The sequence below is a fragment of the Ailuropoda melanoleuca genome, chromosome 1 (assembly GCF_002007445.2).
Source record: "Ailuropoda melanoleuca isolate Jingjing chromosome 1, ASM200744v2, whole genome shotgun sequence".
NCBI lineage: Eukaryota > Metazoa > Chordata > Mammalia > Carnivora > Ursidae > Ailuropoda > Ailuropoda melanoleuca.
This window is the reverse complement of record NC_048218.1, coordinates 79,045,794-79,071,260: the sequence shown is the minus strand read 5'-3', so window position 1 is coordinate 79,071,260 and position 25,467 is coordinate 79,045,794. Positions and strand designations below refer to the sequence as shown.

Here is a 25,467-nt window from a genome sequence, read left to right as displayed (position 1 = left end):
GTTTAGTGACATTTTAATAAAGACCTAAGGGAAGTGGCCATGCAGTATCAGGGAGAGAGTGCCCTAGGCAGAGAACCAGCAAGTGCAGAAACCGTGAAGCTGGAGCATAGTTGGTGAACTTGAGGAGTAGTGGGTGAGTAGGCTTGTGTTGGCAGAGCGGAGTGAAGGGAAGGGAAGATGGTAAGAGATGGCCTCAGAGGAAGAACAGGCCAAATCATGTAGGAACTGGGTCATTATAAAGAGTTAAAGTTCTACTCTGAGATGAGAAGCCATTGGATGGTTGAGGATAGGTTTGACGTGATCTGGCCTATGTCTTAGGGATCACTTTGCTGTTGAGAATGGACTACAGAAGGTCAAGGGTGAAATCAGGGAGACCAGTTAGGTTATTGTAGTAATCCAAGTGAGAGATGGCCCAAGGTGGTAGTAATGAAGTAAGAAGTGGTAGGATTCTGGATATATTTTGAAGGTAGAGCTGATAAGATTTCTTTATAGATTGGATGTGACTTGTGAAAGAGAGTGGTCAAGGATGATGCCAACGTTTTTGGCTTGAGCAACTGGAAGAATGCAGTTGTTTTTTATTGAGATGTGGAAGGTTGGATGAGAGCCATGCAGTGTGGGTAGAGCAGGGTGGAAATTAAGAATTTGGTTTAACGTGTTAAAGTTAAGAAGCCTATAAGACATCCCATCCTCATGTGGGTGGTATCTTAAAGCTGTGGAACGGGAGGTAATCACCAAAGGAACTAAGCAGCAAGTGCAGAAACCGTGAAAGACTGTAGAACAGAGTTGACTTCTGAGGTGGTCCAACATTTCAGGTTGGAGAAATGAGGAGGAATCAGTATAGATGACTGAGAATTATATTCAACACTCACTTCTGGGAGGCTCATTTGGTAATCAACAGGGAATTTCTTCTTACGAATAGTGTAAGAACTTACTGTAGCCCTGACATTTTCATAAATACTTAATCAAATCACTACTGTTGCCTTGGATTTGATGAGGCAGACCACTCATGTTGTCATCAAGCTACTTAAATCATTATGATTTTCCCCAATTGCATTTTTCATCCTATCTAAAAATATTTTATAGTTTGAGAGATGAACAGAAGTTCAAGTCATCTCCCAGGTGGTTTGTAGTCAGGGTACTGTGATTCTGTTCCTACTTACAACTTAAGTGTACAAATATGTGAGTCCAGATTTCAAGAGAGGACAACAAGTAAATTTCCTTTCTTCTTAATTATACAACAGTCAGTGCATTCCAGCTTATTGGAAATCTTTATCACTTATAAATACACTCTAACATAGCATATGTTTGTGGATTTTATGATGAGAAAATTGGTTGCCTTCATTTTGCAGCTGTGGCCATTTGTATCACTCATTCTGTCTGCAAAACAAAGAGTGCACCATAGAGACTGAGGGGCAGACGAGATGGACATGCTACAAATGCAGCTCAAGTAACAAAGCAGGAAAATTAAGTGAAAATTCATCTGAAGTTAAGAAGGGGAAGACAGCCCCATCCCAGGTAAGACTTGTTTTCATGGCAAGATGGAGTTAGTCTTTTCTTACCAATGTCTTCCAGGCCTGGCCTCATTTTTCTTGTAGGCCTCCACAAATTTATCTCATGGGTATCCAGTGCATGGCATCATCTGTTCAGCCCTATTCAGTATTTGAAGAGCTTCTCCTCTTTGCCCCACATTGAGAAACAGGGATTTAGGAGCAAGAGAAGACATTTTCTGCCCTTGAAAAGTTAAGATCTAGTTGAACAGAGGAGATGTACACCCATGAGTCGGCTGAAGGTCCTTTGACCAAGTAAGAGGTCAGCAAGTACAAATGCTGTAGTCCTCACAGTCTCTGTGTGCTGAGGAGTGCAGAGCTGTCACTCTTAAGTGGCGCCAGTGGAGAAGGTTAAGTACGCACGTGCTCTGTACATGGTTTCCTCGGCTGGGTACCTTTCTTCAAAGAACGTCATTCAGTAGTGTTCATTTGAGAAATCTCCATCGCCTTTGGAATTGACTCATGGGGTAGATACAACTTTTGTTCATTTTACAGCCTTTCTTTTCTTCTTCTTAAGCAGGCAGTAGTGCAGTTGAACTCTACTGCATAACTTTTGGGAGAACAAAACTTGACAACACTAGGGGCCCAGTGTGGAGGAGGAGCAGTTGCTAGCTGCTATGACCTGATCATTATTCTGTTCTCAGTTTATTTCCTCCTCACAGTGAGGAGAGGTATCACATTCTTGCTTCTTCCTCTGTGCCCCCTATCCTGTAGTTGGCCTTAACATCACTTTGTGAAAAGTTGAACCTGTTGATTTTCTCTGTTTCATCAGCTTTCAGTGCTGTTTTAGAAGTAGACCCAGAAAAAAACTTTGGCTTAGCTTCTCCCAGATAACAGTTGAGAATTTTTATACTCTGGTGGTAGGCATTCATTTCTATTCATCCAGTGTGTATGGAACAGTATGCCAGGCACTGTGCCAAGTGCGAGGGATACAGTGGTAGACAAGACATTTTGACTTGTGGAGGATATAACCAGTGAAGTTGCAAACGATTTTGAATTAGTATTCTCCAGTTCTTTCTGACACCAAATATGTGGTATCTTTTCCAACACCAGATCTGATACTAATTCTGTCAATATTCTGGACACCAGCTAGGTGTCCAATAATTCACTTTCAACACTACAAGGAGTTAGTGTCAGGTTCCACAGGTTTAAGGATTCATTCACACAAGACTACTCTTACTAAAAACACCAGTTGCAAATGGAATGCCCCAGTTACCCACCCTTCTGTCTGACTCGGCAGATTCAGAGGTTCCTGTGATCAACCCCCCTGTAGTTCAGTAATTCACTAGACAAATCCTAGAACTTAGGAAAATGCTTTACATTTACCTGTTTATTAAAGGGTCCAACTCAGGAACAGCCAAATGGAAAAAATGCACAGGACAAGGTATGGAGGCGAGAAGGGTGCTTCCATGTCCTTTCCCGGCACCCTACCTTCCCAGGACCTCCATATGTTCACCAACTCAAACTCTTGAACCTGGTCACTTCAGGGTTTCTGTAGAGGTCTTATTATGTAGGCATAATTGATTAAATCATTGGCCATTGGTGATTAAACTCAATCTCTAGCGCCTCTCCCCTCCCCAGAAGTTGGGGATGGGGGTGCAGGACAGAGGATGGTAAAGCTGAAAGTTCCCACCCTCTAAGCATGGCCTGATCTTTCTAATGACTAATCCCCAACCTGAAGCTGTGTAGGGGCCTAGAGGTGCCAGTCATCTCATTAGCATACAAAAGGTACTCTTCTTACTCCAGAGATTCCAAGAGTTTAAGGAGCTATGTACCAGAAACCAGGGACAAAGATGAGATATATATATATATATATATTTTATTATGCCACAAGTATTTGCAGATGAACTATGCTCAAAGAGCAGATAATGAGTGGACTTAACCAACAATGGAAATCATGGAAGGCTTCCTGGAAGTGCCATGTTAGCTGCCCCTGAAGGAAAAGGGAAAGTAAGCTAGACAAATTTAGGTGCAATGGTTGGTAGAATGAGGGATACTCTAGGCCCAGGGAACAATACAGATAGAACAAACATAGCATCTCTGCTGTGAAGCTAGACGTTGAGCATGATTGGATCAAGAATATGAGGGAGAGAGCGGTATAAGGTGAGGCTGCTGTGGTAAACAGGAATCATATTAACTACTTTGATGATTGTACCAGAGAAACAGGGAAGATGTGGTGCACCTAGGTGGCTCAGTTGGTTAAGTGTCTGCCTGCGGCTCAGGTCATAAGCCCAGGGTCCGGGGATTGAGCTCCATGTAGTGCTCCCTGCGCAGTGGGGAACCAGCTTCTCCCTCTTCCTCTGCTGCTCCCCCTGCTTATACTTGCTCACTCTATCAAATAAATAAAATCTTAAAAAAAAAAAAAAAAGAAACAGGGAGGATATTGAGGGGTTTAAAGGAAGAAATAATATCTGATCAGAATAGCATTTTTTCCCAGAGTGGTATTCTTAGAACACTCTAACTACAGTGCAGAAAATGAATTGAAAGGGAAGCAAGAACGGATGTAGGGAGACCCAAGAATATTGAAGTAATTTAGAGGAAAGAAGTGGTAACTTGTACTAGAATGATAGAAGTTGGGATGGAGAAAGTACTACATATTTGAGACGTGTTTGAGATGGACACAAACATCAGAATAATTCATATGGTCCCTGCCTCACCACCTGCATCTCAGACCACTCTCTTTTCACCCTCTCCTCCAGTCACATTCAGCTTCCAGTTCTGTGCTCTTTTCTGCTTCACAGCATTTAATTGAGAGAGAGAACTATCGGGACTTGGTGATAAATCAATTTGTTGAATGGAGCAGTTAAGACAAAGGGAAGAGTCAAAAATAGTATTGATTTCTTACTTGAACAACTGATGGATGATGGTACCATTTACTGAGATAGGAAACAGTAAACAAAGAACAGACTTGGGAATAAGAGAATTCATTGTTGAATTTAGAGACTTTGGCAGGACATTATGAGTAAAGATGTTCAGTGTGGTTTCCAGATTGAAAATTTTATTAACTAGTCATCCAGAATGCTTCCTTGTTTGCATTTAAGGAAGGAAAGACAGGTCTTGTGATTTCCACCATGTTTCCAAGCTGAATCCAAATGCTGATGGGGGACCCATTATTTATGCAAATTCTTAAGTCACATCTTGGGCATTTTAGTTTTTTTCTCTCTTTCAGTTATATCCTATTTATAAACCGACTTGTGATTGTATGCATATGATTGCTTGGATATTAACAATTAAATTTTTCTTTCTTTCTAGATAGTCCTGAGCAGCTAAAATAGACCTTTTTTTCCTTTTTAAAAAAAAATGTTTTATGCATATAATTACGTATTTTAATACGTAATTTACAAACAGTAAAATCTACCTTCCACGAGTTTTGACAGTCACCTTTACAACTAAGATCTAGTATTATCACCTACTCTCCAATGTCTCCCATATCTCTTTGTAGTCAACCTTTCCCCCACTCTCAATCCCTGGCAACCACAGATCCATTTTGAGTTCATTTTTAATAGGGTACAAGATAAGGATTGGAGTTCATTCTTTTGCATGTGGATATCCATTGAATGGCGTTTGTACCTTAGTCAAAAATCCATTGACTATGTATGTGTAGGTCTGTTTCTTGACTTTCTGTTCTTCCAGTGGTCTATATATCTATCCTTTCTCCAATACTATGGTTTTATAGTAAATGCGAATATCAGGTAGTATGAGTCCTCCAACTTTGTTCTTCTTACTAACATTTGACTATTCTGATTCTTTTGCTTTTCCATATAGATTTTAAAATCAGCTTCTCAGTTTCTACAAAAAAATCATGCTGGGATTTTATTAGGATTGTATTAGATCTGTTGATTGATCAGTTTGGGGAGAGTTGATATTTTAACAGTATTGAGTCTTCCATGGGGCTCCTGGGTGGCTCAGTAGTTAAGCATCTGCTTTTGGCTCAGGGCCTGATTCCAGGGTCCTGGGATTGAGCTCCACATTCGGCTCCCTGCTCTGCTGGGAGCCTGCTTCTTCCTCTCCCTCTCCCCCTGCTTGTGTTCCCTTTCTCACTGGCTGTCTCTCTCTCTCTCTGTCAAATAAATAAATAAAATCTTAAATATAGATACATACATATATATATATAGAGAGAGAGTCTTCCAATCCATCAACATGGTATATCTATCAATTTATTTCAATCTTTTTTCTATTTGTTTCACCAGTGTTTTATAGTTTTTGGCATGTAAATCTTACCTGTTTTGTTTCTAAGATTTATTTCTAAGCATGTAATAACCTTTGATGTATTATATATTTTACTGTTTTACATTTTGCTTTCTAATTGTTCATTGGTAGAATATAGAAATGCAACTTATTTTTTGTAGATTGACCTTTATCCAGTGACCAGTGATCTTACAAATCTTACTAGTTAGTACTAGTATTTTTTTTTATAGGTTCTTTGGTATTTTCTACATAGACAATCATATCATATGCAAATAAAGACTTTTATTTCTTCCTTTTCAATCTTATGCCTTTTATTTTTTGCCTTATTGCATTGACCTTCAGTATAGTGTTGAATAGGAATGGTGAGAATAAACCTCATAAACTGATTTTAGGCGAAAGTGTTCAGTTTTTCATCATTAAGTGTGATGTTAATCACAGACTTTGTGTATGTAACCTTTATATCATGTTTAGGAAGTTCTTTTTTTATTCTGTGTTTGGCTGAGAATTTGTTCCTAATTGGGTGTCAAATTTTGAAGCCATTTATACTACACTGGTTGCCTTGTACCCACATCCACACACCTCATACAGTGAAGAGAGACAGTAATCTATTTCACTGACTTTCTTCCTGCCTTCTCTCAGAGCACCTAGAAAAAGGGAATTATCTTGAAATTGGACCTACATGTCAAAGCCAGCTTTATTTCTGAAGCTATATGAGGCTATCCCATTCTGGAAGGGAAGTGAGATGACTCAACCTTTTCATTGTTTAGGAAACTCCAGTAAGATTACTGGTCACATCCTCTTGGAAATCTTTGATACTTCCTAATAATGAAGCAGTGATTATCGAATCATATGAAGTATGATTTTCTTTAGCTGTGTCTCTTATTTTTGTTACTAAGACATGGTAAAAAGATCTAGTGGATTGGTAACACAAGAAGGAAAGAGAAAATGAAATTTATCAAATATATATTATAGATGTGTTTATGCTGATCTTCACAATTTTATGAGGGTGATATATTCCCTATTTTACAGCTGAAGGAACTATATGTAGCTCAGAGAAGGGAGGTCAGTATTTGAACTCAATTTGTGTAGGACCATCATCACCCCCAGTTTTCCTGCCTCCAGCCTATTCTATTTTTAGCATTCTGGCTTTATTGAAACCTGGTAAGACTGATTTTTAAAATACATCCATACCATATTGGCTGTGCTAATTAAGATTTCTTACCATGTGTGAGCCATTACATTTTTTATTATAAAAAAATTTAAAATGAAAATACTAATTTTGTATATGATGGCTTTTATTAAATTTTATTTCATGAAAATTCTACTCTGGGGCCTGGGTGGCTCAGTCAGTTGAGCATCTGCCTTCAGTTCAGGTCATGATCCCAGGGTCTTGGGATTGAGCATTGGGTTCCTGCTCATTGGGGATGCTTCTCCCTCTTTCCACCCCCCACTCGTCCTCGCTCACTCACTCTCTAATAAATAAATTCTTAAAAAAAAAGAGAGAGAGAAAGAAAGAAAAAGAAAGAAAGAAAGAAAAGAAAAAAAATTCTCCTTTGTTCACTTAATTTCCTTTGAAAAATCTTTCAACCCTGGTCATGAAGTTTGTAGCCAGTGCATGGAGGAAAACAGAGCTGAGGGCTCCCGTGACTCCAGACGCCAGCTGAGATTGCCTGTCCGCTCCTACTTGTTGCTCTCTACTCCCAGGAGATGCTGAGTGCATTTCAAACCCTCTCACTGCCTCTGTAACATGATCCTTCAGTCAACTCGCTTTTTGTTTCATTCTTTCCCAAGACTTGTGATTTTTTTTCTTGTTCAGTTTCTGACTCCAGCTCAACAAGACGCAACAGTTATCTCAAAACTGTGGTTTTGGTGGAGAAGGTCTGTCTTCTTGCTGCTCCTTACCTCATTTCTGTTTTGCACAACTGGTCAGTATATATAAACAATAACTCTGACATAGTAGTTGCCTCCCAACAGCATGTCTGCACAGACATGATGGGAGTTATTCCCCCAGAAAGACTGCTCTCCTCTGGAATAACTACTTTTATTCCTTATGAGCGGGAAAAATGACTCAAGTTTCTTTCTTTCCTTCCTTAGCTCCTCTCTCTGCCTCAGGTTTGCAGCAGCTCAATCTGAAATGTTTAATCCATAAATAGACCTTGCAAGTCTGTCTGATTCTCTAGTATGCTTTCAGTACATATTATCCACAGATGAACTACATTGGAGAAATTAATTACAGCTGAAGTACTTATCATTCTACTGTATTTTCTCAACAAATGTTATTCCCATATAATATATAATACAACATAATAGTTTTCTTGGGTTAAGAAATTTTATTTGCTTATATTTTTATTAAATTTACAGTAGCAAATAACCATCTTCATTAGCACTGGTGAGCAATAGAAGAAATTAACTTGCTATTCATTTTTAAAATAATTGTTGATCAACAGGCAATGTGCTGTAAATTCAAGGAAACATAATTGAAGATTTACTAGATTGTAGCTTTAACATATTATTAACAGGGCTTAGAATTCTTGAGAGCTGGTATTAAGCTAACACTTTTTGCTTTGGATTTATTTATTTTAGAGAGAGAGCACGTGAGTGGGGGAAGGGGCGGAGAGTGAGGGAGAGAGAATCCTCAAGCAGACTCCCCACTGAGCATGGAGCCAAATGCAGGGCTTGATCCCAGACCCTGAGATCATGACCTGGGCCGAAATCAAGAGTCAGACGCTCAACTGACTAAGCCACCTAGGTTATCCCTAAGCTAACACATTTTGTGTGCCAGCAACATTCAAGTTGTTGTTACTTTTAAAACTTTAAAAAAACAAGGGGCTCCTGGTGGCTCAGTTGATTAAGCGTCCGCCTTTAGCTCAGGTCATGATCCCAGGGTCCTGGGGTTGAGCCCCACATCGGGCTCCCTGCTCAGCGGGGGAGTCTGCTTCTCCGGCTCCCTTTGCCCCTCCCCCAGCTTGTGCTCTCTCTGTCTCTCAAATAAATAAAATCTTAAAAAAAAAAAAAAAACAACTTCAAAAAACAAGAGCATTTAGAGACTCATTAGAAAGTTTTATAATCTATTGCTTGATTTCTTTAGAGTTGGCTAAATCATCTCTTGTTGGTGGAGAGGCAGGTACATTAGTCAGATTTTTTTTTTTCAGTAAGAGGTAAATATCTGAGGAGAAGGGGATTGAAAAAAAAAAACATAGCCACTCCTTCATCTTTTAATAGAACAGGAAAGAATTAAATGAAATAAGCTGATAGTTTTCTTGGTGCTTGGAGCTGGTTTTATTTCTTGATTTTTAGCGTTGTCTAAGAAAATGTTTTATCTTGTGGAGTAGATTTATAAATAATGTCAGAGGGAAGTATTTATAATTCTAAGAAATTATTCAATAAATGACATTTGTGCTCACTGGTCGTAGTTTTCTATTAACCATTGTCCATTGCTTATTTAGTTTGGATTCCCACTGTAAATTAGAGATTTGGTTTAGAAGCTGTTTAATGAAACTGGAACACTGGTATTAATGCCTTGGTTCATTTGTCCATTTTTAAAGAGTGTTAGTTCCCCGTTATAAACAAGTTAGATGAAAATTAAATGCTAAACAGTGAAATTTCAGTATTTGGGATAGCAGCATTTCTCAAAAGGATATCTTATAACTTAAATTTACAACTTAAATGAGGGTTAATGTATCTTAGAAGTGCAGAGAGGTGACAAATGATTCTAATTTAAATGAATCTTTTTGAGGAGACCTTTGCCCATTTTCCAATACTCTTACTATTACACCCTAGTAGTACGTGATTCATTTGGGCCAAATACTATATTCTTGGGACTAAGTATACATTATTGAAGAACCCCCCCCAAAAACAAAATATATTTCCTACGATTATGTAACTTACCATCTAGAAAGAGAGCTAGACAATAATTAAATTATAAACAAACTATATCAGATTTGTAATTCCAAATTGTGATAGGTTGTGAGTGCTATCAGGGTGAAGAATAGAACATTATGGAAAGAATAACTTGAGGGGAAACCTGCTTTGGAGGATGGTCAGGGAATCTCCATCTGCAGGGGTGGTATTTAAGCTAAAATCTGCAAGGTAGGAAGGTACCAGCCATGTGAAGACTATTCCAAACAAGAAAACAGTAAGCACAGAGGAACTGAGGAGAGGAATGACTTGTTCAAGGAACTGAAAAAAACCTCAGTGTCTGGAACATAGAAACTAAAGGGGACGTGGCAAGGAATGAGGTTGAAGAGATAGGCAGGACCATGTCCTGAGGAGCCAGGAAGGTCTGGTGAAGAGTTTACTTTTTATTCTTAAAGCAGTAAGCAACATTGAAGATTTTGAAATGGGATTGCTATGATCCGTGTACTGTGATTGTGGGAAATGGATAGACAGCCACATCACTACGAGCAGCTCTGTCGTCACAGCTGCCAGCATGGTTTAAAAATCAGATGCTTAATCCTGGAAATTGGCTCACTTCCCCTTGATCCAGAAAATGCTTGTGTCCAGGAGACCAGAGGATAACAATAGTACCCAAAGAGTGTTTCTAGTCTTTATGTAGAGCTGAAGCCTTGATAGGAATGTGGGCAAATGACATTTAAAAATTCTGTTGTTCGGGGCGCCTGGGTAGCGCAGTTGTTAAGCGTCTGCCTTCAGCTCAGGGTGTGGTCCCGGCGTTCTGGGATCGAGTCCCACATCGGGCTCCTCCACTGGGAGACTGCTTCCTCCTCTCCCACTCCCCCTGCTGTGTTCCTTCTCTCGCTGGCTGTCTCTCTGTCACATAAATAAATTTTTAAAAATCTTTAAAAAAAAAAAATCTGTTCAATGAAATGTGAAAAATGTTCAACTTTACCAGCGATCAAAGAAATAGAAATTTTAACAGCAATATGATGCCGTTTTTTAAACTTACTAAACTAACAACTTTTTAAAAATACACAGTAAACTGTCATACATTTCAAAATATGTATGCATTTATATTGACAAGGATGTGAAGAGACAGACCCTTTATGCATTACCAGTGGGGGTGCTACAATCTGCAGTCCCTTACCAAATCCCTCTGACCAGATAGGTTTTAGAATTGAGAATTTTTTTTATTGTAGATTTGATTTTTGAAGGTAATATAGGGACTTCAACTTCTTCCAGGATTCATTTGGAGTTTCTTGGGGAAACGTGGATGACACATATAAAACAGTGGCTGTCAAGACAGTAGACCTCAAGCAGTGAGGGAGTGTGACTCCTGAGAGATGAGAAACAAATAATGTAAGCCCTAGGCTTGTCCCTAGTGTACTGCCAGGAGAAAGTTTCCACGCCCTGGCACAGGGAGGGGAAACCGAGGCAGAGCTCACTAATCTCTCAGAGTTGAGGAGACAGAGCTGGAGTTCAGGGGAGGAAGGTGGCTAGAGTTTGCAGAACAGAGTATGGACAAGAGAGAGCTGCCCAGAGTTGAATACTGTCCACTGTGTGAGGAAATAGTACACTCGAGGCCAGAAGAAGAACCATGCAAAAGGATTAGAGGTAGCAGTGCCCCAGAGTCACACAGAGCCAGGAATGCTGCCAGCTGGGAGTCCTGTCTGAACCTTAGCATTGGGGGAAAAGTTAATCCTAGACTAATCGCAGTTTTGATCCCACCTAACGAAGCTTAAACGCAAAACCTAAAAAAGATCAAATTATTTCCAAGTATTTTTTTTACGGTTTTTTTGTTTGTTTGTTTTGTTTTTTAGTAATCTGTGCATCCAGCATGGGGCTTGAACTCACGATCCTGAGATGAAGAGTCACATGCTCTTCTGGCTGAGTCAGCCAGGCACCCCAAATTATTTCCAAGTATTTTAACCACATCCCAGAACAAAGTTCAAGAATATGTTAAGGATTACAGAAGTATTTTACCCAACAAGGTGAAATTCACAATGTCTGGCATTTGATCAAGAAAGCAGGAAAAATGCAAGTCATAATGGGGAGAAAAAAATCAACTATATGACATTCTGGAGAAGGCAAAACCAAGGAGGCAGTAAAAACATCAGTGGTTGCCAGGAACTAGCCGGGGGTGGCGGTGGGGGGTAGCTGAATAAATGGAGCACAGAGAATTTTGGGGCAATGAAAATACTCTGTATAATAACTATAGTGATGGACATATATCATTACACATTTGTCCAAACCCATAGAAGGCACAACACCAAAAGTGAATCCTAAAGTAAACTGTGGACTTTGGGTGATAATGATGTGTCAGTGTAATGTGTCATCAGTTGTAGCAATTGTAGCCTTCTGATGGGGAGTGGGGATAATGGCGGAGGCTGTGCATGGGTGGGAGCATAGGATGTATGCAGTATTTCTGTACCTTCCTCTCAGTTTTGCTATGAACCTGAAACTGCTCAAAAAAATGTCTTTAAAAAAAGGAATCCATTGAAACAGAACCAGAAATAGCACAGGTGATAGAATGAGTAAACAAGAACATTAAAAGTTATAATAATTGTATTCCATACATTCCAGAAGCTAGAAGCAAGGCTGGACATCTCCGATAGAGATGTGGAAGTTATAAAGTCAGTAGAACGTCTAAAGATTAAAACTCCAGTGTCTGAGCTGAAGAGCACACTGGATAGGATTAGCAACATAATGGACATTGCAGAAGAAATGATGAGTGAACTTGAATGTACAGCACTGCAGTTATCCCAAATCAAACACAGAAAAAAGACTGGAAAGAAATGAATAGAGCAGCAGTGAGCAATGAAACAACTTCAGGTAACAAAGTACACCTGTCATTGGAGTCCTGGACAAAGTAGGGGTAGGGATTATACAGAAAAAGTATTTGAAGAAGTAATACAGAGAGTTCTAGTTCTAGTAATGGCAGGGTAACCTGTATTGGACAGCCTTTCTGCTAAACAATTATAAACTCTAAACAAAATATGAAAAAATGTTGTTGAGAGAGCAAGCAAAAGTTTCTGATGGCTGGCTTCTCAAAAGAAACCACACAACAAAATGACATCTTTGAAGTGCTAAAAGAAAGATAATATGATACATATATTGTTATTACAGAACATTCCCAATGGGGCCTAGGGCAGCATCCGCATAATATGTGGGAAAAATAAAGACTGTCAATAGCCTGCCTTACTTCCCTTCAGGTCGGGTTTTGCTGTCAGTGCCAAAAGTTTTTAAAAATATATATATTTTTTTGTTTCTGTGTTTTTGGGATTTCAGAATTATAGGATAAGGGGTGTGGATCCATCTTCCTGGTCAGGACAAAAAATGGCAATATGTATTTTTAAATGTCCTACACCCTTTGAAGCAGGGATTTCTATGTGCAGTGGAAATAACACATGAAGAGTGTGTGCCAAGTGTTATATACAAGATGTTTCTGACAGCATTTTTTTGATAAAAAAAATTGAAAACAACTTAAATATCCCACCCAGTAGCCTTCCAATAGTTGATGAAATTAGTCACAGTATATCTCCGCAATGAAGGGACTGCTTAATAGAAAAATCATGTTGTGGAAGAATACAGATATGGTGAAATAAACATTTTCAGCAGGTAACATGGAAAGATCACAAAATGGTGTGATTCCAAATGTTAATAGTAGTTACTGCTGTGCGATCGGATTGTGATTTTTATTTTCTTTGTTTTGCCTTTTAGTATTTTCTAAATTTCTATTTGTGAACATGTATTCCTTTTGTAATCAGAACAATCAAGGCTTATTTTTTAAAAAGTGATAAGGAGGGCGCCTGGGTGGCACAGCGGTCAAGCATCTGCCTTCGGCTCAGGGCGTGATCCCGGCGTTCCGGGATCAAGCCCCACATCAGGCTCCTCTGCTGGAGGCCTGCTTCTTCCTCTCCCACTCCCCCTGCTTGTGTTCCCTCTCTTGCTGGCTGTCTCTATCTCTGTTGAATAAATAAATAAAATCTTAAAATAAATAAATAAATAAATAGTGATAAGGAAGGTATTCCTCTTGCTATTAAACTTCAGATTGCTTCTCTAAGTTGGAAATCATTAACAAAGATCACAAAAGTTTAGCATTATTAAGGCCATAGCTTATATATCATCCATATCCCCAAATCTAGTGTCTGCACACCTGGATTTAAAGTGTCTCTTTCAAGCTGCATTGCCTGAGGCATTTCCAGAAGGAATCCTGTTAAATGAAAAATAAGACCTTTCATGAGTGATGCTGAACCATTTCTGTTGCCACTTCAAACACTCTCTAACTTAATCTCCAGAGAACAGCTTTCTCAGATAAATTGTCCAGCATCACATCTAGTTCTTGGCTTGTTTTTAAAAATCTGCAGATTCTTTCATGAGGTCATTTTTTAAGCTTAAATATCTACTTTGCTTTGAAAGGCTATTTTCTCCCTTTTCAAAAAGAACATACCAGGAGTTAGAATTGGATCATGTTTAGCAAGCTACATCATACATCTGGAGTGAATTCCAGAGTATTAATGTCATGGTATGTTAAAGCAAAGACTGTCAGGTCTAATTTTTGCAGACCTGCTAAAACCGAAAGAACAATCTGAACAGCCAGCAGTTTTGACCCCTGAGCTGAGAGGTATGTTATTCTGAAAGTCAGAGGGGAAAGGCAAAAAAAAAAAAAAAAAAAAAGTGGTCCTTTTTGAATAGCTTAATGCCCAGTGATAGGAAATGTCTTCGTCATCTGTACTGGAGGCTCTTAGACTGTCAGAATTGAAGGGACTGGAGAACTTGAATCGAATTGTTTGCGTATGCTTATACCTCTGCTGCATCATTCTAGACCGATCCTGTCTGCTGTCTGTTGAACTGCTTGCAATAAGGATTATATTTTTCCTTGTAAACTAACACGTTGCTATTCTAATTCCAGATACTAATCCCTGTGTACTTCATATTTGCTAGGATTCACCACTGACACCATATGGACTTGGAATTTTCTTTATGAGACAATTAGATAAGATTCAATTTATTTAATAAATATAGGGTTTTTATATGTCCTGTTTCATCGTGGGTCCATCTTTTAAGTTGTTTTTCAAGGAACGTGTGCTTTTAGTTTGTCATATTTGGGGCACCTGGGTGGCTCTGTCGATTAAGCATCCAACTCTTGGTTTCTGCTCAGGTTACGATCTCAGGGTCTCAAGATCACTGGGTGTGGAGCCTGCTTAAGAATCTCTCTCTCTTCTTCCTCTGCCCCTCCCCCCTAAAAAATTGTCAAATTTATTGGCATAAAATTGTTCATAATAGCCTCTTTTAAATGTGTATAAGTATTGCAGTATGTAAATGTATCTTTCATTGCTGATATTATTAATTTATATTCTCTTGATCAATCTAAATGATATTTTCAAAGAACCAACTTTTGGCTTTGTTAATTTTCTCTAGTGTTTTGTTTGATTTCTCTTGATTGATTTCTGCTCCTTATTTCCTTCCTTCTACTTAGTTTGATTTTACTTTGATTTTCTTTTTCTAGCTTGTTAAATTGGAAGCATAGGTCCTTCATTTTAAACCTTTCTTATTCTCTAGTGTAGTATAAAAAGCTGTAAATTTCTTCCTCTAGGCACTGTTTTAGCTGCATCCTACAAATTTCTTTAAATACTTTATTAAGGTATAACTGATGTTAAATAAATTCACATGTACAAAAGTATACAAATATGACATGTATATATCCTTGAATCCGTCATTACAATCAAGATACTAACCCTTTCACTGCTGAAAACTTCATCTCTCCCTTCTGTTCCCCAAAAACTACCAGTTGGTTTTCTGTTAGAATAATTTGTATTTTTTAGAATTTTAGGTAAATGGAACCAACAAGTAAGTTCTTCTTTCACTTAGCATAATTATTTAAGATTCATCTATGTTGTTATAAGAGTTCATTTCTTACTGCCAAGTAATATTTCAATTTAATGCTTTTACCATGATTTGTGTATGATATCACCTGATGATGATAGGTGTTTCCGGCTGTCCAGTTTCTAGCTGTTACAGATGAAGCTGTTTTAAAGATTTGTGTAGAAGTCTTTGTATGTACATATGCTTTCATTTCTCTTGGGTAAATACCTTCGAAATGGAATGGCTGACAAACACGGCGAATGTGTGTTTATCATCTTAAGAAGCTTCCAAACTGCTTTCCAAAGTGGTTGTACCATTTTAGTCTCCTACCAGCATTGTATGAGAGTTCCGGTTACTCCACATCCTTGGTATAGTCTTTTTAGTTTTTGGCTACTCTAGTAAGTGTGTAATGGTCTCTCATTGTGTTTTTAATTTGCATTTTGTGAATGACTAATGATGTTGAGCATCTTTTCTTGGGCTTATTGGCTATCCATACACCTTTACAGAAATGTCCAAGTCCTTTGCTCATTTTTTTGATCAGGTTGTTTGGTTTTTTGTGGTTGAGTTTCAAGAGATCTCTATATATTTTGGATATTAATCCCTTATTTTGGATATTTCTCTCATATCATTTGCAAATATTTTCTTCCATTTGATGAGTTGCCTTTTTATTATATTTATGTGACCTTTGGTACACAAAAGTTTTTAATTTTGATGCAGTCTTGTTTGTCTATTTTTTTTTTGTTAATTGTTGCTTGTGCCTTTGGTGTCATCTTTTAAGAAATCATTGCTAAATCCAGTGTCATGAAACTTTTCCCTGTATTTCCTTCTAAAGAAGAGTTTTATCATTTTAGCTTTTGTGTTTAGGTCTTTGATCCACATTGAATTAGTTTTTATATATGGCGTAAGGTTAACTTTATTCTTTTGCATATGGATGTCTAGGTTTCTTTCTTTCTTTTTTTTTTTTTAAGATTTTATTTATTTATTCGACAGAGATAGAGACAGCCAGCGAGAGAGGGAACACAAGCAGGGGGAGTGGGAGAGGAAGAAGCAGGCTCCTAGTGGAGGAGCCTCTCTCTCTCTCTCTCTCTGTCAAATAAATAAATAAAATCTAAAAATAAAATAAAATAAATAAATAAATAAATAAATCTAAAATAAATAAATAAATAAAATAAAAAATAAAATCTGGTTTTTGCTTTGGAAGAAGCAGGCTCCTAGTGGAGGAGCCCCTCTCTCTCTCTCTCTCTCTGTCAAATAAATAAATAAAATCTAAAATAAATAAATAAATAAATCTAAAATTAAATAAATAAATAAATCTAAAATAAAATAAAATAAAAAAAAAATCTGGTTTTTGCATGTAACACGTAGTTGAGTCTTGCTCTTTTTTCTGATCTGACAATCTCTTTCAACCCTCAGATATTTCAAGATATCTCTATACCATCAGTCTTCTCTTCCTTGAGCTGAAGATCCTTTTATTATGTCTTGGCTGATGCTTTTTCTAAATTTTTCACTATTTTATCAAATTCTTTTGTGCATGTCTTGCTTAAAAGGGGTATTATATCACAAAGGATACTTTGAGTTGGCTTCTGTAAGAAATGGTGATCATTGCATATTACATCAGTTGATTAACATTGTCAACAAAGATCTGTATCTGTTTGGTTTCTCACCATTTGGTTAAAGCCAGCCTGGACCTTTTGTTCACTTTTCTTACCCAAATCATATTTTTATCTTGGCTAACTACTGACTTTTGATCTCCAGAAAAGTTTCAAAGGGACTTAACAAAAAAAAATCTGTTCATTGTTCCTCTGAAAATATGTTTTATCTCAGTTACACCAGTTCTAGTTGAGTTATTTTGAGTGTGGGTCAGATAAAACTAGATTATAACTAAAAGGATATTGAAGTGTTTGCCTTTTTTTCTAGGTAAAAATGTCTCCTTCTTGTCATCCATCCAAAGGAGATTCTGCTATTAAGAAGGTGAGTTTTTTTTAATTTATTAGATTTTTATTTTAACTCCAGTGTTGTTAACATACAGTTATGTTAGTTTCGGGTGTACCATATAGTGATTGAACACTTACATTCATCACCCAGTGCTCGTCATGACCAGTGCCCTCCTTAATCCCCATCGCCTATTTTACCCATCCGCCTACCCTCCTTCCTTCTGGTAACCATAATTTGGTTCTCTATAGTGAAGAGTCTGTTTCTTGTTTTGTCTCTCTCTCTTTTTTTTTCCTCTGTTCGTTTCTAGAAGATAGTGAGTTTTAAAGGCGCAAATCCACCTTCCTCCTTCTGTGTGTTTATTCTCCTCTCTTGAACAATTTTCTCAAAATGACACGGATTTTTAATCATCTCAATGCTGTCGAAGGTTCTTTCTGATTGGATGCCCTAATGACATATCACCAGAATTCCTTGGCTCTTCCAGGAAGCCAGATTGGGGGGGGGGGCGGGGGGTTGGGCCTAGCATCAGTCTCCTGGCAGCTAGAACTTTCATTGTTCTAGAATTCCCATTCTTTTTACCAGGCAGGTACCCTGATCAGTGAGTGGTAGCAAATAAAAGATATTCTAAGGAGGATAGTCTAAGGTATTCTTTCTTTACTAATGTGCTTTCCCTCCAGATAGCTGTGCCTAAAGAAAAGTGGCCTGAGATATTAGCATTTCATACTGCATCAGCAAGTGCTCAGTAAATACTTGTGGCACTCTTACCTATGCCACCTCCATCCCTGACTGTAAACTTCGTAGCACAGAAAGGGTGTGAGTCTTTCAGTTGAGCAATTCTCAGATGGTGTCAGGAGAACCAGGTCTCAAACCCTTTTCTGCGCGGAGCTACCACAATGCAGTTGAAAAGTGCTAAACAAGCTGACATTTGTACTGTTTGCTTTTACCACTTTTATTTTGCTGACAATTGAAGTGTCCCTGGATGTAGGTTTTCTTTCCTTGCCCTTTTTATAATTTCAGCCAGCATCCATGTCAGTGAAGAATTGTAGAACGAAAATAACAACTTGCTGGCTCTGTTAACTAACAGCAGGTTCTAGCTTCAAAGCCGTGTGCCAAAAATGGGTCCCTTTTCTCTGCCTGTAGAATCCCCTGAGACGTTTTTAAAAGAAAAAAAGAACAAAAACAAAATATGTTATCCGAAAAGCCCTATTCCATGCTGCCCAGGAAAATCTCTTCCGTTTTTGTTGGGACCGCAAGGGCAGGCGGACTGAGGAGATGACTGCTGCCGCCTGGAGCCACCACACTGTGACCTGAGCAGTGGGGAGGGCTTGAGTCACCTCATCTCACTCTGTAAACAGATGAGGAAATTGGAATCCAGGGGGACAGTTTTTGCCTGAGCTTTTGAGTGTTAGCTATGGGACACGCTTCTAAAGTAGTGGTTAAAAACGTGCTTTTGATTCAGCCAGACATGGGTTCAAAGAGTGACTCTTCCACTTATTTATCTGAATGACCTTCTTTTTTTTTTTTTTTTTAAGAGACAGAGAGAGAGAGAGAGGAGGGGCAGAGGGAGAGAGAGAATCTTAAGCAGGCTCCACACCTGGCATGGAGCCCAGTGCGGGGCTTGGTCTTACAACCCTGAGATCTTGACCCAAGCCAAAATCAAGAGTCAGACACTGAATGAACTGAGCCACCCAGGTGCCCCTGGTGGAATAACTTTCTTAGTCAGCCTCTCTGCTTCCTCTGCTGTAAATGATGGTGCTACCTCTCAGAAGTTTCCTGAAGACTAAATGAGATACTATTTAAGGGCCTAGCGCTGTGTTTGACACACAGTAAGTCCCTGGTAAATTACTGACACATGGGAGGGACTCAGGTTTTACTGAAACTAGTGTTAAAACACAAATCCCCCATCCTAGTTAGATGTCCTGTCACTTTATTATTGCTCCTTTATATTGTCCATTCAGCAGGTATTTCTGTATGTAGATACTGCGCTAAGCAAGGGACTACAGAGATGAAAAACGCAGTCTCTGTTCTGCAGGACATCGGCACTTATTGGGGAAGGCGGACACGTACACTGACAGCTACTGTATGATTTGACACATGCCAGGGAAGGTGCGCAGGTGCACAGGAGCAGAGAGGAGAGGCTGTGTGGGATGGCTAAGCGCTTTTAATACGACTCCTATGTTCCTGTGGTAAAAAGCCCAGTGAAGAAGTTTGAGAAATGCTTAGCTGCTCCTCCAAAGTTTTGTTACTACGTTATAATGAAAGCAAATCCTGCCATACTTAAAGATGTTTACTAAATACTCATTTAGAAACAGCTTCATGTAACCTATTTTTTAAACTTGGTAATGGCCTAGCTGTCTGTCATTTTAGGTGTCTGACCACTGTCGGGGTGTAGCAATGTTACATAAGTAGGATTCTCTTACTCTTGTAATCAGTATCAGACAAACAGAAACTTCCAAAGCCAATGACTGGACACAGGTGGCCCCAGGTGGCATTCCTAAGTGATCAGGTGCAGACTTACTCACTGTCCATGCAAGAATTGGGGCTATCTCTAAAATATTTTATTCGGTGTATATATATCTTGAATACCTTTTATTTTAGCAATGAGAGCCCATCTCTCATATTTACTATTCTGATTAACAGACATTAATTTCACCAATAGAAAAATTTCTGGACTTTGAGTAGCTGCTTTTGGGAATTCATGTTAGCTTGCAGTCTCTGAAATATGGATTCTTGGTTAGGACCACTGACTGTCCCTAAGTTGAAGCTTAAATTAAATAGCACATACTTAATATCACACTGTTATGATGTCTAGAATAACTTTAAAATACATATTGAAACAGGTGCCTCTCCCAGACTGAGTGGTCAGGGAAGGCATCTCAAAGAAGAGAAAGCGTGATCTAGCATTGAAGCACAAGGGAAAAGATATTCCAGGTAGGTGTGGGTGAGCACAGGACACTTCAGAAATGGACGTGGTTCTGTGTGTCTTAAATATGGGAGCATGCAGAGGCTTGGTGAAATGAATGGGAATCCATATCACAAAAGAGCCCTATTTTGTGAAGTTTGCTTTTTATCTTGAGGATAAGGGTTTCTGTCAAAGGTGAGATTAAAGGCAGAAAGATCAATCAATAGCAGACAGTGTCCAGGCAAGAGAAAGGTCCTAAATCTGTGCTGTACTAATGGAATGAGGAGATGAGGTAGATGCAAGTCTTATTTTTTCTCCGCCTAAACTCTTTCTGACACCTTAAGTGTGAGCCAGGTGTCCTTCCCATTTTGAGCTCTCTCTTATAGCACCCTGAACTAGTCCCCACCTACCAGCATGTTTACCTGGCTGTGCTGAAATTGCCTCATTGCTTACATGTCTGCCCCATCGGGGACTGCCTGGCTCAGGAAGGCAGCCACCCCATCAGACTTGTTCCTGTTGTGTCCCTAAGTGTCGAACCAAGCAGTCAGCGGTAGTTGTCGAGGAATGAATGAGATACACGAAAGACATTCCACAGGACTTCTTAGCTGTTTATGGGAAGTGAGGGGGAAAAAGAAGTTTCTGGGCCTGAGTAAATAGAGAAAGAACAAATGAAACCTCATTGCTGTGCCAGGCTTCTATTCCCAACATGGTCAGTCCCTTACTGTTTGAGCTACATCATCAGTATTCCGAGTGAGACCAGTGTGAAACTCCATACCTGATTGGTACTTGCCTAGTTGTATACGTACGTGTGTGTGTGTATGTGTATACATATAGACAGACATCTGCATGTATATTCTGGTATCATCCTGGAGCTACATTGTCAAAGTTGCACTGACAGATGGAGGCACCAGCAGTGTCTGTTGAACAGATGACTGCCAAAGTGACGTGTAAGAAACACAAAGGAACAGTAGTGTTCTTGATTTGAGCCAAAGATTCTCTGTTGACCAATAACCAAAGAAAATGTTTGGTGACTGTGTTGTCAATATTGGCGCTGGCAGGAGCTGGATGCAAGTGCTGAGGAAATAGAAGCCATTTTCTGTAGGGTTCTGCTTAACTTCCTGGGATAGGTGTCTCATGTAGGAGTTGCTCTTCTACTCTGCTGCCACCTGTCAGAATCTAGCAAATTCTATGAGCGTGTGTACATAATTCTTTTTGTAACACAAACATTTTGCATTTTAGATATTCTTTTAGAAAGCTCTAGATTAGAAACATTTGTTGTATATTGTATATGTGTGGCATATAAAATTTGTGTGTAATATTTATCTTATGTATGTAAAATTTCTTCTTAAGTGGCTCTGATAACTTCAGTAAAGTTAGAAGATACACATGCTTCTCTAGGGCTTGTTCAGTGTTTGATCGTGGATGGCCGGAAATTAAAAATCAGGAAGCATTTTCCTAAGATAAAAATTATGTAAAAGCCCCTGGCAATTAACTCACTAGAACAGATTAGAATTGGAGGTGTTGATAATGTTTGAGGTGATAAATGAGTTCAGAGAGTTAGTTGAAGGCAGCATCAAAAACCACTCAGCTGTGATGCATCTTTTCTCAACTACTAAAGAAACACCAACCAGGAATTTGCAAAGTTGGGATTATTGCATGCAGGGTAACCAGAGAAAGCAATTTTGTCTTACATCTCAATCACAAAAGCATGGTTATACTCCCTGAGCCAGCCACTGTTTTAGATGAGCTTTCACTGCTGGTGTGTTTGCAGAAGGCTGAGGAGTCAGGAGCTCTGACTAAAGAGCTGGTGAAACCCACTGGAAGAGTCCAAAGTTGATGGTCTTCCCAGAGTGACTTCTTCAGCTAGGGACAGGTACTGGGAGAAGTAGAGTGGAAAGGCTTTCTCGTGAGTCTAGGGTAAATTCAGTGAATATTCCACATGCTTCAGGTGCCAGGTCTGGGAAGGACCAAGGTCAGTGAAATATAGTTCTTGCTGTCAACACATTTCCAAGTGAGTAGTGACTGAACTGTTGGATTAAATAGCCAAACCTCCCAGAGACTGTTTAGCAGTTCCTTAAGTATTCAAGTGTATTACTAGAATTTGGAGCAGTCGTTTGTTTGTTTTGTGCAAGTGTTCTGGTGAGGTAAAATTTTTATAGTCCATTCCCAGTCTTGCCACCAGTGTCAGGAAGGTAGACGACTACACTCACTCATGATTTTTATTGAATCATTAGCGGGGAGAGGTGGGGACTGAGGGCGGCGGTATTTTTAAGGGGAAAAGCCTCACAGAGCCACAGTTTCCATAACAACAGAAAAAGCTGGCTGCAGTGTCTCTGCTGACTGGCCCCTCATGAGCAAAAAGTGAGAGCCCTTGATGGTTGTATGCTGCCTCTTTCCTTATTTGCTTAGTAGGACTTATATCCAATTGTGACGTCCATGCCTCTACTGATTAAAAAAAAAAAGGAAACCGAGGACAGGATTTAGTCTGTTTTAGACAGGGTGGAAGATCTCCACAGGCTAGGTGCCTTTCTATGCTGACCTGAAGTAGCTGGGGTGCAGTTGCCTTCAGACAGCTGAAAGATTTGGAAGGAAACATAGGCATTCTTTGTAGTTCAGAGGACAGAAGTGGTGCCTGTGGCTGCTGTGTAGATGCACATGTCAGCTTAGTTAGGAGAATTTTCTGATAGCAGAACAGGTTGCCTTGTGAGATAGCACATTATTTGTTACCAGAGGTGTTTGGTCCACACAGGACATCTGCCACTCGGAGCTGTCGCAGAGGTTCCTGCCATGGGTGAGAGGCGGGCTGCTTAATTTTTAGATCCCTTGGTATGATAGGATTCTATGAGTCTGCAGTTGTTTTAACTCAAGTGACATGTTCATTGTTGTGCTGGATGATTTCAGTTAGACCCTAACATGTAGGCTGAACGAGTAGAGTCTATAAAAACACAAAAACAAATTTGGACTTAGCGAAGGAGAGACTTCATTCAAAACAATAATTGCAGAAAGAGAAGGGGGCTTTTGCTATGAGGAGAATGTTCCAACGTTAAGATCCACAAAGGTGTCAAAAAATAAGGCAGGGGCGCCTGGCCGGCTCAGTAAGTAGAGCATGTAACTCTTGATCTTGAGGTTGGGAGTTTGAACCCCCTCCCCGCTCCGCCACACTGGCCGTAGAGGTTACTTTAAAAAAAAAAAAAATCATGCAGAAAGGAATTTGTTTTACAGGGGCCAGTAAATAGGGGTAGAAAGAACCAGATGTGGGGGAGTAAGTGATAGTAGATTAGAAATGTCTTTCATGCCGTCAGAAATGTCTTTCATGCCGTCAGCTGCTTCTCGGAAAGGATCATTAAGGATCGTAGGCCGGCTCAGGTTGAGGGTGTATCAAGGGTCTGGGGGAGGGAGAGAAGCTTAACTGAAATTTGGTCATCAGTTAACAAGCATTTTGTCCCATTGAATCAGGACAAACAGTTCTGCTCATCTTTTAAAAGACCAAGAGTGGAAATTTGGTGGGCCTGTGTCTGGTTTTGTCATAGAGGAATTTGGTGATGTGGTAGATTTTGTCTCAGACTCATGGAGAAGGGTGGTCTTAGCAGTAAGCTGTTTCCCACAGCTCAGGGAGCCCGTACTTTTTAGTGGACAGCTTCCAGGATGAAGCCTGTATTCCATGAGTCTGGGTGGAAGAAGGGAGCCCCCACCACTTCTTGACTGTGCTTGCTTAGGACTTCCTCAGAAGCAGGTAGCTGGAGGCAGGAGGACCAACGCTGAAGTCCTGCTTCTACTGAAAAGAAAGCCCTCTAACTAGGAGCTTGGGAGAGACGAGCTTGAGGGAGCAGTCTTGGTTCAGAAACCACACACTCGCCCTTCTTACCAAATTTACATTGTTTTTTTTAAATAGTTATGTCTTCGTTTGCTATTTGCCCTTAGCACAGTTTCCAAGGTCTATAAAAGGTTGGTTTGGGGGGGGTGTGTATGTATCTATGTCAATCCGTAGAGATCTATAGCTTCAGCAGTGAGAAGGTCATCAGAGCATCTCATGCGGTCATGTTAATAGGCGTTGATCTCTCTCCTCATCCATTTCTAACAAGCAGTGTCCTGCCTCTGAGTGAAAACCACCTCCTGAGGCAGGACATTCCGTCTTTGGAAGTTATTCCGTATTCTGGTTGACTCCTCTCTCCCTATCGATCCTGGCCCCCCCTCTGGAAGCCATCAGAAAGCTATCTAATTCCTTTTTTATATAGCAGCCTTCCCAGTGCTTTCTGTAGGTGCAGTCCCGAGTCCCTGGCCCCTAATCTTCTCCTGTGCAGGCCAAATATTCTTCACAGTTCGTGCCTCACTCATCCCTACCCCATCGTACCCCATCTCTTCTGCTCCCGCCATGCTCCTTAAGGGCCGGTCAGTTTCGAGCAGAACGAGATCATCACTTTCCTTATTCTAGGTTCTCTAAATGAAACCAAAAGCACATTCGCTTTTTTAGCAGCCATTCCACATGGTTGACTCAGTGAACATGTTGCTAGCAAACTCCTGATTCTGTTCACACACGCTACTGATCCCATCCTGTGTAACTGCTGTTGGTTTCTAGAGCCAAATGTGCAAGACTTTTCTGGTATTGTTTCAGATTACACCTTTGGGAATCAAGTTTTTTCATTCCATGCATTGGCCTCTTTTATCTTTATCCAGCTGACTGATAGAATATTTGTATAAAGTGGAGCCAGGGCTAGAGCCCCACAGAGACCTGGAGAGCATTACTTTACTAGTCAGCAGGCTGTGTTCACTGAGAGCTAATGGGTGTGATTTTTCTGCTGCTAATAGGACACTCCTTTATGAGCAGCTGACATGTGTTCACGTGGAGTCAGATCGTAAGAGTTTCTCAGCACAGGGCTGTGTGTGAGACGGCGTTGGAGCTGGTGGTTGCTCTCTGTTCCATCTTGGGGCCCTCTCAGTATGTGGAACTAACTCCTTTACCTAAAGAAGTAATGTCCTCATGTCTACCATCTCCTTGGAATTTTGGACCCTGCTGAAGTTTAGAGTATTGCTCAAGTTAGAAACGGGCCTTTCCCTTCCAGCAGAGTTTCCCAATGAAGCTCTTAGGCGTTTCCTGCAATACGTGGCTGGGGTCTTTTTTTTTCTTCAGTAGGTCTGACA

General features: G+C 39.7%; 1 protein-coding gene across 5 annotated transcripts in view; it reads left to right on the top strand.

Moving 5' to 3' along the window:
- Positions 1-25,467, top strand: part of VPS8 (VPS8 subunit of CORVET complex) — a 234,791-nt gene that overhangs the window by 193,048 nt on the left and 16,276 nt on the right. For all 5 annotated transcript variants that reach the window (XM_019795771.2, XM_011220314.2, XM_034661727.1 and 2 more), the window contains 2 exons: positions 1,350-1,515; positions 17,412-17,465. In XM_019795771.2, coding sequence (XP_019651330.1) covers positions 1,350-1,515; positions 17,412-17,465 — 220 coding nt within the window. The remainder of the gene's footprint in view (positions 1-1,349; positions 1,516-17,411; positions 17,466-25,467) is intronic.